The sequence below is a fragment of the Monodelphis domestica genome, chromosome 2 (genome assembly GCF_027887165.1).
Source record: "Monodelphis domestica isolate mMonDom1 chromosome 2, mMonDom1.pri, whole genome shotgun sequence".
Taxonomy (NCBI): Eukaryota; Metazoa; Chordata; class Mammalia; order Didelphimorphia; family Didelphidae; genus Monodelphis; species Monodelphis domestica.
The window spans coordinates 145,446,977-145,460,869 of record NC_077228.1 but is presented as its reverse complement, the minus strand read 5'-3'; the positions used below and the strand labels follow the sequence as shown (position 1 = coordinate 145,460,869).

The window sequence follows — 13,893 nt, the reverse complement described above, 5'->3', positions numbered from 1 at the left end:
GATGAGAAGGGAAAGTATTCCAGGTATGGGAGACAATCACTGTAAATGCCATAGTGTCTTATGTGAGGGATGACAAAGAGATAAGGATGACAGTGTCAATGCATTATAGAATACAGGGCTGGTGTGTTGGTGGAGAGAGGGGAGAATAGAGGGCAATGGAAAGTGAAAAGGTTGGGAGGGGTAGGTTTGAAGGACTTCGAAAGCAAAACAGAATTTTCCATTTTATCCTGAAAGTGATAGGGAGCCACTCAAGTTTACTGTGTATGCAGTAACATGGTTAAACCTGTGGTTTATAAAGACCATTTTGCCCTCTGACAAAGGTTTAATTTTCCAAATACATAAGGAACTAAGTCAAATTTACAAAAAATCAAGACATTCCCCAACTGTCAAGTGGTCAAGGGGCATGAATAGTCAGTTTTCACATGATGAAATCAAAACTAGCAATAAGCACATGAAAAAGTGTTCTAAATCCCTCCTGATTGAAGAAATGCAAATTAAAACATCTCTGAGGTACCACCTTACACTTAGTAGACTGGCCAATATGGCAGCAAAGGAAAGTGATAAGTGTTAGAAGGGATGTGTCAAAATTGAGACATTAATACACTGCTGGTGGAGTTGTCCAACCTTTCTGGAGGGCAATTTGGAACTATGCCCAAAGGGTTTTAAAATACTGCCTGCCCTTTGACCCATCCATACCACTGTTGGGTTTGTACCCCAAAGAGATAATAGGGAAACATACTTATACAAAATATTTATAGCTATACTCTTTGTGGTGGCAAAAAAATGGAAAATGAAGGGGTGTCCATCAATTTGGGAATGGCTGAAAAATTTGTGGTATCTGATGGTGATGGAACACTATTGTGCTGAAAGGAATGATGAAGGGGAGGAATTCCATGTGAACTGGAATGACCTCCAGGAATTGATGCAGAACCAGGAGCAGCGAAAGGATCAGAACCAGGAGAACATTGTTCACAGAGACCGATACATTGTGGTACAATAGAATGTAATGGACTTCTTCATTAGTGGCAATGCAGTGATCTTGAACAACTTTGAGGGATCTACAAGAAAGAACACTATCCACATTCAGAAGAAAAACTGTGGCAGTATAAACACAGAAGAAAAACAACTGCTTGATTATGTGGGTTGAGGGGACATGGCTGGGGATGTAGTCTCTAAATGAACATCCTAATGCAAACACCAACAACATGGAAATAGATTTTGATAAAAGACACATGTAATACCCAGTAAAATTGTGCATCAGCTATGGGAAGGGTGGGTGGACAGGAGGGAGGGAAATAATATGATTCTTGTAACCAAGGAATAATGTTCTAAATTGACTCAATAAATAAATAAATTTTTTAAAAAAAGAATAGTATCCACATCCAGGGAAAGAACTGTAGGAACAGAAATGCAGAAGAAAAACATATGATTAATCACATAGTTTGATATGGATATGATTAAGGTTTTGATGTTAAAAGATCATTCTACTGCAAATATGAATAATGTGGAAATAGTTTTTGAAAAAATGATACATGTATAACCCAGTGGAACTGCTGGTCAGCTCCAGGAGGGCAGCGGGAATCATGAATCATATAACCATAGAAAAGTATTCTAAAGAAAAAAAGAAAGAAAGACCATTTTGACAAATAAGAGGAGGATGAAACAAAGCAGGTAAAGATTGTGGTAGGTGGATGAACCAGCAAGCTATTGCAATCGTGTAGGCATACTGAGAAAAGGAGCATATGTAAGAGATTTATCCAAAGCCTTTGGCAAAAGGATAAAGGAAGTTCAGAGAGAAAGAGGCATTGAGAATACATCTAAGTTGTGCATTTGAGTGGTTGGAAAGATAGCAATACTGTTGACAGTAAAAGAAAGTTTGAAAAGATTTGGGAGAGAAGAAAGATAATGAGTTCAGTTTGGGATATACCAAACTTACAATGTCTATTAGACATCTTCTTGGAGATATCTAATAAGCAGTAGAAGTTGTAAAACTGGAAGTCAAGAGAGAGGTTAGTTAGTTTGAACAAATATTTGCATGGCAGTAACAGATGAATTTACGGGAGCTAATGAAATCATCAAGCAAAAGAGCATAGAAGAAGAAGAGAAGAGAGACAAGATAGAGCCAATGAAGTTATGTGGTGTGACTTGCATGAAGATTCAACAAAGAACATTGAGGAATAGTCTAATAGGTAAGAGGAGAGCAAACTAGTAGAGAATAGCATCATAGAAATCTAGAAAAAAGAATATCAGAGAGTGATCAGTAATGTTAAAAGCAATAGAGAAGTCAAGAAAGACAAGAATTGAAAAAAGGTCACACATGGAAAATGTCAATTATTTGGAATACTTTCATTTGGGAAAGGCTTCCAAGAATTGTCAAACCTGGGGACCACTTCCTAATATTTATGATCCATACAGGAACAAATCCTACTGCCAGAAGTGACCTTTAAAAAAAATCTCTAAGAATTATGTAGTCCTGGGCAAGAAACTGAAAAATGTAGGAATAGATTTTTTTTTAAATCTCTATCTCCAAATGAAGATAAGTCCCTGAGAAGTAAAAGAAGAAAATGGGAAATGTATAGTTAGCAAAGGTGGTAGAGAATGGGATGTGGCAAACTGTTGTACTTTCAGGGCTAAACCATAAGATACAAAAATAGAGCTTTTGTCTTGGGTTAAAATATATCTAATATTTGGGAAAACAAAAGATATAGAAATCAAGTGAAATTCTTAAAAGGCAGGAATCAATAGAGAATAATGATTCCAAACTAGATTATAAAGTAGCAGCTATTAAAATTAGTATTGGTTAAAAAAGAGAGAAATAGGTCGGTGGAACAGATTAAAAAAGAAAGAATCAATTATGTGTAGTAACTCAGTAATTAATAAACCCCAAAACATAAACTACTTAAGAAAGAATTCTATTTGATTTTTTTAAAAAGACTTCTGGGAAAACTAAAAGGTATTCTGGCAAAAATTAAGCCTAGATTATACTATATTCCACAGCAAGTTAAAAATGGACATATGATCTTATTATTAAATACCATACCATGAAAAAAATTAGAAAAGAAGCAGATCTTACATCTTTTCACCTATAAGCAGAAATATTCTTAACAAGAGTTAGAACCAATTATCAAAAAAAAAACCCAGAAACATTTGATGACATGAAATTGAAAAACTTCTATACAAAATTAAGCATCTAGGTTAAGAATAGAATGAGTTGAATGTGAAAAAAGTATTTGTATATATTTTCTCAGATAAGGGTTTGTTATTCAAGTTATATAGACTAGAGGTGTCAATCTTGCAGCACATAAAACTCTTGGGTGCTGCTGAAGCAGATTAAAATGTATTTGGAAAATGTTTCACAAATTAAATAAAAATAAATCATAACATTGATAAAATTAATTTGTAGCTTTCTAGATCAATGTGCAGCCTGCAAAAATTCATATCTATTTTGGTTTTAACACCACTGAAATAGACAATAGTACACACAAATACATCTATGTAAGGTCAAAAATCATTCCCCAGTAAACAAATGGTCAAAGAATATGAAGAGAATTCTCAAAAGAAAAACTGCAAACTACTAATAACAATGGGCAATTAAGTGGCACAGTGGATAGAGTGCCAGGCCTGCAGTCAAGAAGATCTGAGTTGAAATCTGACCTCAGACACTTACTGGGTGACCTTAGCAAACCACTTAACCCTGTTTGCCTTAGTATTCTCATCTGTAAAATGATCTGGAGAAGGAATGACATAAACACTTCTGTATTTTTGTCAAGAAAAACCCAAATTGAGTCATGAAGACTAGGACATAATTTGAAACAACTATACAAAAAAAACAAAAGAATGTTCCAAATCACTAATAATGAGGTCGAAACAACCCAGTGAATTGACAAAGAAAACCAAATATAGGAATAGTTAATTTATTTTGGATTGTAGGAAGATAAGGTACACTAGTGCACTGTTGGTAGATTTGTAAATCAGTAAAACTATTTTGGAAAGCAATTTGGAATTATATAAAGTGACTAAAACATCAATAGCCTTTGACCTAGAAACTCCAGGTACTAAGCATAAATCTCAAGGAAGTCACTATAAGAAGAAAGTATCCATATACACCAAAACATAGTATCACATTTTTTTGTAAGAGCAAGAAACTGAAAACAAGATATACACTGACTGGGAAATAGCTAAACAAATTGTGATCTATAAATACAATGAAATACTACTGCCTAGTAAGAAATAATTAATATAACAAATAGAGAGAAGCATGGAAGATCTACATTAAGTGATGCAGGGTTAAGTAAGCAGAGGCAAGAAAACAATATACCCAATAACTAAAAGTGAAAATGGGAAAAGAAATTCTAACAATACCATAAAAAGTGAATGTTATAAAAAACTTCAAAGAATAGGTATTGACAAATAAAGAGAAATATGTAAGTAGGCCCCTACCTCATTCCTTGGCAGAAATGAGAGTAATATAGATATGAAAGACTGCATATATTTTCAGAAGTTTTTGATATACTGATCAGTTTTGCTAATCTTTTTCTTTTTTTAATTTAAAATATTTGGCTCTCATGGAGGTGAAAAATGAGATATTGGGAGAAATTTTGGTTTAAGAAAACAGACTCATTTATTTGAAAGTAGAACAGTTGTTTTGTTTTTAAAGAAACTGCCATGTTTTCAAAATATTGGTGCCCCTATAAAATAAGATTTCACTAAGTGTTATTTCATTTGGAGGCTAAAGTTTACTTGGTAATCTCATAAGCATAGGAATTTGCAAAACGTGATTTTTACTCAGGTTCAAACATACATATATATACATATGTGTGTATATGTATATGTATATGTGTATGTGTGTGTATATATATGTATATATATGTAATTTTTTCTTTATAGGCACAGACCAGAGGATGCTTATGTTATAGACCCTGACCTGGATCCTGAACGTCTTAAAATTAATGCTATCTTATTCCTCTTCCGTGGCAGTGCCTGCATAAGGTAAGTTGGTACTTATTCTTTAACTAAATCTGCCCAAGGCATAAATCTTAGTTCATTTAAGTCAATAATAAGGATAGTTTTAAAAGTATATGTCCTATCTCACTGCACCTAAGGCAGCTAGCTGGTATAATGGATAGAGCACTGGCCCCAAGTCAGGAAATCCTGAGTTCAAATGTGGCCTCAGACACTTTCTAGCTGTATCACCCTGAGCAAGTCACTTTAGCCTGTTGGCCTCATTTTCCTTATCTGTAAAAAACTGGAGAAAGAAATGTCAAACCCTCTAGAATCTTTACCAAGAAAACCCCAAATGGGGTCACAAAGAGTTGAACACAACTGAAATGACTGAATAATAACCCCAATAAAAGAGCAAAGACACAGATTAGGAACAGTTATCTATTAGATTTTTTAGCTGTCACTTTTTTTGTCTTTAGGAAAAGTATTATGGTTTTCAGGAGCTGCATTTCACCTATGTCCATTTCAACTTCATATTTTTCTTTTCAATAATAGAAGTGAAGCAGTGGATCTATCTATATATATTTCTACCCCTAAACACACTTCATGGCCTTCAATACTAAGCAGAAGAGTGGGAATTCTTGGGGACTATGAAAAAGCTCTAATAGGAGGAAGGAATACATGTTAACTATTGTGTTAAGGAAGATCCGGGTGTTGGTGAACACCCTCTTCAGGCAGAAGTGTATTGTATTTTCAAAAGAATCCAAGATTTAAATTTTTGTTTGAGAAAAATTTCAGGAAAAGAAATTTTCTAACTCCTTGAATCCAGAGAATGAACTATTTGAAGAAAGATGCCTGCAGAAACCTACACTGCATCAAGAAGATCCAGAATGAAATTTTGGGTGCAATTGATTGAACTGAGGGGGGTTGAACATTTATTGTAAATGTATACTTTTATGCCAAAGGGGACTGCCCCATAATTGGCTTTTTGTCAATGCACCTAGCAAAACACTGGTTTTGCTTTCTCTCTCTTCTATTTCCTTCTTATCTCTAACTATTGTAGTTTCCTCTTAGAAGGTGAAATATTGTATACATCTGTAGTTAGAAATGTTTAGGGGTACAAGATGATTATGTTAAATGATTAGTGGGGAGACTAGTCTCCCAATGATCATCAGGAGGGATTATGAAGATTAAATTTAACTCTCTCCTGATTGTGAAAACAAAATTAATTTACTCTCCCCTGATTGTGAAAATTAAATTACCCCCCCTGCCCATTTTTAGATTTAATCACCAAAAGTTTAATACCTTACTTAAAAGTTGAGTGGGGAGATCTGCCCATTTTTAGATTTGATCACCCATTCACACTTGAGTGGGGGAGGTCTGTGACCCACGTGCGCAATAGTGGGTGATGAATCAATCAAACTGACTGCCCCTGGGCAGTCCTAAAGCAAAGCTTCAACTGTGATTGGTAGATGTATAATTAAGGAAAGGCACAGGAAGTGACATAAAAGAAAATGTCTTTAAAAGGGAGTGACAACTTCCTGAATGCAGTTTTACTTGGAGTTCTACTTGGAGTTGAACTTCCTGTGAGAGACAGTTCTTCATTCTTTGGAGTTGAAGCTGGTGAAGAATCTGCTGACTGGACCTGAGACCCTGTTCCTGGTGTGGCTGTTCTTAAATGTCTTCCTTGGGACTGACAAGTGGTGAGTGAAAAAGCTGACTCCTTTCCTGGATTTTCTGAAGAAAACTAGCCTCAGGAGAGACCTGTCCTCTTGAGAAAGGCTTCCTATATCTCCAGGTCCTTGGCTACAAGGACTGAGGCCTCTCAGGTTAAGGACTAAACTCCCTTGCCTGGGTTGAACCAGGGGCCAACCAGATCTATTTCATCTAGATCTATTTTCTTCATTGAAAGCTCAAGAGAAAAAAGGTACATCCTAATTGTTTAATCTTCTTGAAACTCCCCGTTTTCATGAAATGGAGATCTTTATTGGATTTTCCTATGACCATAATGAAGGCAAAAGCTTAGTATGGATAGTTCTCATCTGCTTGCTGGGATGATTTAACTTCTGCATAAGGAAGATTCTAGAGCACTTGCTCCCAATAGAATTATGATATGTAACAGAAATGACTTGGAGCTATTGTGGAGCATAAACAGAAGCCTATAAGCTTCTGTATCTTGAAGCAACAAGAATAAAGCTCTACCCCATCTCCCTACCCACGAAAACCCTAGGTTGGTCAGAAACACCAAGATGAGGACACTGGACATTGATGCAAGAAGGATCAGCAATCAATTTGGTAGGATAACAGACCTGGATAGTCTAGGCATCCAGGGGCCCCAGGATCCCTACCAGTCTATCCTCAGGAACCATAGGACCCTGAACATTAAATGCTCTGTACCTCAAAGATCCCAGGGAAGGACTAATTCCAGCAGGGGGAAGGTCAGTGCAGGAATCCAAGGGAACTGAGTCATACCAAGTGTGTATGTTGGGGTATGGGGGTAGAGCTCAATCCTGGCCAAAAGCTCCAGTTTAGGAAATAAGGCAGGAGAGATGAGTAAATCAAAGAAGACCAGTATAAAAATATTATTATAGATGATAGATCTAAAGTTACTCCAAAAGGGGCAGATGGGTGGCTCAGTGGATTGAGTGTCAGACCTAGAGACAGGAGGTCCTAGGTTCAAATCTGGCCTCAGACACTTCCCAGCTGTGTGACCCTGGGCAAGTCACTAAACCCCCATTGCCTAGCCCTTACCACTCTTCTGCCTAAGGTAAGAGTTTTAAATAAATAAATAAATGCATGAATAAATAAATAAATTAATTAATTAATGAATAAATAAATTAAGTTCTCCCAAAAGAAGATGAAAATAACTCTACCACTTCAAGAAGAAGGGAAAAATTTTTACTGTGCACAAGGACTACGTGAGTACTAGAGAAATTAAGCAAGGGATAAAGAATGAAATAAAGCCTTAAAGAAAAGAATTAGAAGATAGCTAGAATGAAAAAAATATTTAACCATATCAAACTAATGAATTCTTTCAGAACTGGAATGAATCAAATAAAGAAACCATGACACAAAGAGAAATATTTAAATAAAATCTAAATATTGGGAGAAAATAGAAGAAAATGTAAGATGTATAATATAAAAAAACTGCCCTGGAAAAGGGATTAAGGAAATAGTTTGGGAATAACTGGGCTCCCTAAAAACATAATTTTTAAAATCCTGAATATTATATTTCAAGGAGTCAAAAATGAAAACTTCCCAGTTTCCCAGTAAACTACTTAGAACAAGAGGACAAGTTTTATTATTCTATCTAGAAGCAGAATATTTTCCCTTAATTTCTTCAGGTTAACAATATCTAGTCTAACCTTAGGCCTTCACAGTAATGGCAAGCTCTCTAGAAACAGTACAAAATAAGATAGCCCTAGGTCATGATTTAATAGCAATATTATCCAATAAATACATGATCAGAAAAGGAAATGGGCCAAACATACAAGGATGAAGGCAAATGAAGTGCTGCACTAATAATACCCATGAAATACAAAATGACCTAGCAAAAGGCCTCTGCTACATTAGCTAGATTCTGTGGAGAATTTAGGAAAGAACAAAGACAAGAATGGCATGAGAGGGCAGCTGGGTGGCTCAGTGGATTGAGAGCAAGGCCTAGAGATAGGAAGTCCTAGGTTTAAATCTGGCCTCAGACACTTCCTAGCTGTGTGATCCTGGGTAAATCACTTAACCCCCATTGCTTAGTCCTTACAGCTCTTCTGCCTTAGAATGAATACATTGATTCTAAGACAAAGGTAAGGATTTAAAAATAATAATAATAATGACACAAAATGAGAAATCATGAAAAAATTGCATCTGTATCTTTGGAAGGAAACTCCTTGAAATCATAGAAACACTGAAGTCTTGTCCCTCACTAGGTTACATATCATAATGACTCTTCCTCTCATTCTTCTTTGACATTAGGAGAATGAGCGAAGAATCAATAACTTCGTCAGCACAAAGTGAGTCTACTCGTGGTGGTGCACTAAGCAGTAAGGTATGCTTCTTCCCTTTCTATACATTCTTGATTTCTAAATTGTTCATCTGCATTTGGGTATCATATTCTATTAATCTAGTCTTTCTCACATTACTACCCTTTGAGACTGTGAGAATTACCTACAAGTGTGAGCACTTGGTGTCCACTCTGGGACAGGTTTTTTTCTCCTGTTTGAAAAACTTTTAAAACAATGGAAGCCTTCATAATTAAGTAACTCAGATTTTCCTGGTGAGAGGTCTACTTAACATGTCATTAAGCACTCTATCTTCATTATGAGATCTCCAAAATGGAGACTTATGGCCAAACTTTCTAAAGGATTGATGCCCAATTATTTGGGGAAGTCAGGACTTGGATTTCTCAGCTAGTTTCTTTTTTCTTCTTCAAAGGTCACCTTGCCTCTTTTTTAAACATGCACTAAAAAATGAAAAGATTCCATGACTCAGTATGAAATCAGGATGTGTGAATGAGATTGCTCAAGCAACTTCTTTTTCTGGTTCCAGCAATATTCTCAATCTCCAATGTCCTCTCCACCTGCTATCAATAGCTATATTCTCCACAAACAGTTTCTCTACTTTCCTTTTTCCCTTTGGCTTCTCTCCTGAAAACGTGAGCTACTGATTCTAGTTCTGATTGTTCCCATCTACTCCCTTTGCCAGCAGCCTGACTCTTGTTTCTCTATCCACATGCAGCACCCAATTGCCTTAGAAGCCTATAGTTGCCCAGTGCCCTGTAACTGCCATGTGAATCATAGTCTTAACAATAGAATGGCAGGAACTGAGTATGCTGCTGCCTCTGTCCCAATGCCCATTTTGTTCTCTTTTTCCCTCTAAAAATTTAAGTCCTAAGCCCATTACCTATATTACATTACAACATTTTGAAGTTTTGTCATTTCCTGGTCAAATACATTTCCCTCTTTTCATTTTAGGGAAGCAAATCAAGTATACATGAAGTTGATCTTAAAGGTAGGAAAGAAATGATTGCTTTCTTTTATTTTTTCCATTTGAATTCGTTTATTTAGTCAATTTAGAACATTATTCCTCAGTTACAATAATCACATTATTTCCCTCCCTCCCCCCCCTTCCCACAATTTCATTGGGTATTACTTGTGTCCTTGATCAGAATCTATTTCCATGTTGTTGATGTTTGCATTAGGGTGTTCATTTAGTCTACATCCCCAACCATATCCCTTCGATCTATGTATTCAAGCAATTGTTTTTCTTCAGTGTTTTTACTCCCATAGTGTTTCCTCTGAATGTGGATAGTGGTTTTTCTCCTAGATTCCTCCTAGCTGTTCAAGATCATTGCATTGCCACTAATGGAGAAGTCCATTACATTCTATTGTACCACAGTGTATCAGTCTCTGTGTATAAATGTTTTCCTAGTTCTGCTCCTCTCACTCTGCATCAATTTCTGGATGTTGTTCCAGTCCCCATGGAATTCCTCCACTTTATTATTCATTTTATCACAATAGTATTCCATCACCAACATATACCACAATTTGTTCAGCCATTCCCCAATTGAAGGGCATCCCCTCATTTTCCAATTTTTTGCCACCACAAAGAGTGCAGCTATGAATATTTTTGTACAAGACTTTTTCCTTATTATCGCTTTGGAGTACAAACCCAGCAGTGCTATGGCTGGATCAAAGGGAAGACAGTCTTTTAGCGCCCTTTGGGCATAGTTCCAAATTGCCCTCCAGAATGGTTGAATCAATTCACAACTCCACCAGCAATGCATTAATGTCCCGACTGTAAAAGTTAAATTTAGTCTCTACTGATAAAAATATCATATTTTATGAGGTTTACTAACGATTATTAGAAATCAAGGATACAAAATAATAAGCCACATGCCTAGGGCTGATTAGCCCATTCATAGCCTACTTACAACATGTTGCAATCTCTGAGTAGTGGAAGAGAGAGAGGCTAAAGTAGGTGTTGCAGCCAGTGTAAATACAATTTGTGTTCTTGCCCAGGTGGGGACTCAGGTGAGATTATAGGGAATTCTGGGAAGTACCAAGGACTTCTGGGATTGATGTCTGGGGTTCAAATCTCCATTTTTTACATTCCTCCTTTGATCATTATTGGGAAACCAGTTTCCCCAAAAGGAACATGAAAACATCATCAACTGAAAGATTACAATAGTTTGAGGATAAGAGGAAAAAAGAACAAAACCAATAATTGCTGGATGCATTGCCAAAAAACCAGTTAGGGGGAAGTCCCCTTTGGCATGAAAGTATACATACAAATAAATGTTCAATCAACCACACCCAAAGTTCATTCTTGATTTTCTCATGTAGCTTGTGGTCTGGAGGCATCTTCATGGTGCCTTCTCCAAACAGTTCAGTTTCTGGATTCAGAGAGGTGCATGTTTCTTAACCTAAAATTCTTCTCAAAAGGAATTTAAACTTTGCAATTTAAAATAATTATATTTTTACATTCCCCCCTTGAAGAGGGTGACTGAAAAACACAGGGATCATTTAGGGATGCATGGCTGAGTTATGAGGTATATGAATCAATTGGCAAGAGAAATTAAAAGACATCAGAAAAATCCAAATAAAAAAAGATAATTTCTGGATGAGAATATAGACTATCTACGTCTTATGTGTAAAAATTCTAAGTAAAGGAAAAATAAATCTATAACAGGTCCTTGAATCAGGGCCCAATTAAAATGATATAAGCAAGTAAGCATTTACCCAGTCAGTAGCCAGTACTACAGAAAGTTGCCATACTAGAGAAGACAGAAAAGGGACTAGATTTAGGAGTCAGGTAGGAGCTAAGTTTGAGATACTCGTCTTTAAGTATTTTCAAGAAGAGTGTGGATACAAGGAAGGTCTATGTCTTAACGTATGTTAAGCATCGCAACCTCAAGTCCACATTAATATATCCTGTGTGCTCTTTTTGGCACTAGTCAGGTTTAGCTTTGTACTTCTTTGGCCCTGTGCAATGGCTCTTTTGTATATCTTGTTCTGGAATCAGACAGAATCATTAAGCAAAGTCCCATAGTTTTTTAAAACAATTAGTGGCATCATTTTTATAGTCTCAAGCTTTGGGGGCATGCATTGACATTATAGCAAATGTATGTTAAACTTATATTACTGATAAATCAAAAAAGTTAAAGAAAATCTTAATACTGGTGACATGTGCTTCAAATATAAAAAAGGAGAGAAAAAATAAATAGTATATTGCACATTCAAGAAAAATATAATAATAAAAGAGTTTTAAATTTAAAAATGTAGCTTATAATCATTGACACACTGTGTCAGCTAAGAAAATACAGAATACAAGGCTTTCTCACCAAAAATGAGATCCATTTCCTCTTCACACCTGGCCATGATCCACTTGAGTACAAGGAAATGAATTTCACAAAGTAACAGTTTTTTTTAAAAATAAAGAACAGTAGTATAAATATGTAGGTATCAATATCCCCAAAATTCTCAGTAGCCCAATTAATTACAACAGCAATGAAAAACCACTATCATTTTTACATGAGTCTGCTGTATAACATTTAAAGAAAATGGATACTTGTCACAAGTTTTACAAATGTAGCAAATCTTTCAACCTTGGCAAATATATTTTTAAACAAAGTAAAACCCATTTGGGTCTAAAACATCATCAAGAAATCTAGATATCATTACAAAAATGTGGCAGAGGAGTCTAGGAAAAAAAAACCCAAATTCTGTACTGTTGATGTTGGGAAAAGTGAGCTGAAGAGTTATAAATGAGAGATGTGCTCCTCTTTTGGGAGTGCTCCACGGGTACTATATGCCCTGGGATTAACTTCCCAGTTCTTTGGTATGAGACTGTGATGTCCCATCCATTCACATTTTTATCAATGTGGGAGGTGGAGATGATAATTGTATTTCACTTCAGCTACTAAAATGGATCTTACCTACTGTTAGGGGCAGGCAAAATGACCAGAGATTGTTAAAAAAATTCTAAAAATCATGTCTAAAGACCCCTTAAAATCAATTTGAGATATTTAGCTCATTAAATTTTCCAAAGGTTGTTATACAATTGTAACCAGTTTTGATGAAGTCCATCTATCCTCTGTGTGACAATTTACAAATTCAAAACAGAAAAAGGCTGTTTTTATATATGGGCTTATTCAATAATATTTGTTCAGTGTAGTTATAGGGGAAAAGCAACAGAATATAACAGTAGTTAAAACCCATTACATTAAACTGATTCAGTGTAACAGAATAGTAGTGAATACATTAATATATGAACTTAAAACCAACAAAATTAAATCTTAAACAAAACAATCAGTAAAATGCAATAAAATACAGAGATTTTTATAAAACATTGGAGGCTGAAATGCCTTAAAAATATAACCTCCAGTCTCTTTAAAGTTAGTTTTTTTTTTAATTATCCATTTAGATGACTATTGTTAGAAGGCAGAAAATTGGTAAGGGGTAGGCAATGAGGGTTAAATGATCTGCCCAGGGCCACACCGCCAGGAAGTGTATGAGTCCAGATTACAACCCAGGACCTCCCATCTTTAGGCCTGGCTTTCAATCCACTGAGCCACTGAGCTGCCTCCCCATAGTGAGGGTTTTTGGAATCTCAAATTGGGCCAAAGAATTGCAGGGAGCTGAATTTTCCCCCTGAAGTAACAGAATCAGTGCACTCAAAAGATATCCTTTGAAATACCCCATGCTTGTAATCAACTTCCTGTTTGCAAAAGTCTCTTCCTTCTCCTCTTTCTCCCCCTCTGTGATCCCATGCCCCTTGCCACATGGAGGCTAATCGTAGCCTAAAGAAAGAATACCCCCATTTTTACCAGCTGGTTTTTGATCCTGAAGAAATTGGAGCAGCTACCAGCAAGGCCTGGGACAATCTAGCTTGGAGGCTGGAGATCAGCTGGGCTAGGTCCAGGTGGGTCAGGATTGGAAGAGCTATCTGGGTCAAACA

General features: G+C 36.1%; 1 protein-coding gene across 6 annotated transcripts in view; it reads left to right on the top strand.

Annotated features, from left to right (window-relative positions):
* The window catches only part of WDR64 (WD repeat domain 64), a 229,641-nt gene that overhangs the window by 160,255 nt on the left and 55,493 nt on the right, over positions 1-13,893 (top strand). For all 6 annotated transcript variants that reach the window (XM_016430227.2, XM_007481554.3, XM_007481553.3 and 3 more), the window contains 3 exons: positions 4,888-4,989; positions 8,911-8,983; positions 9,909-9,945. In XM_016430227.2, the coding sequence (XP_016285713.1) occupies positions 4,888-4,989; positions 8,911-8,983; positions 9,909-9,945 (212 nt within the window). The remainder of the gene's footprint in view (positions 1-4,887; positions 4,990-8,910; positions 8,984-9,908; positions 9,946-13,893) is intronic.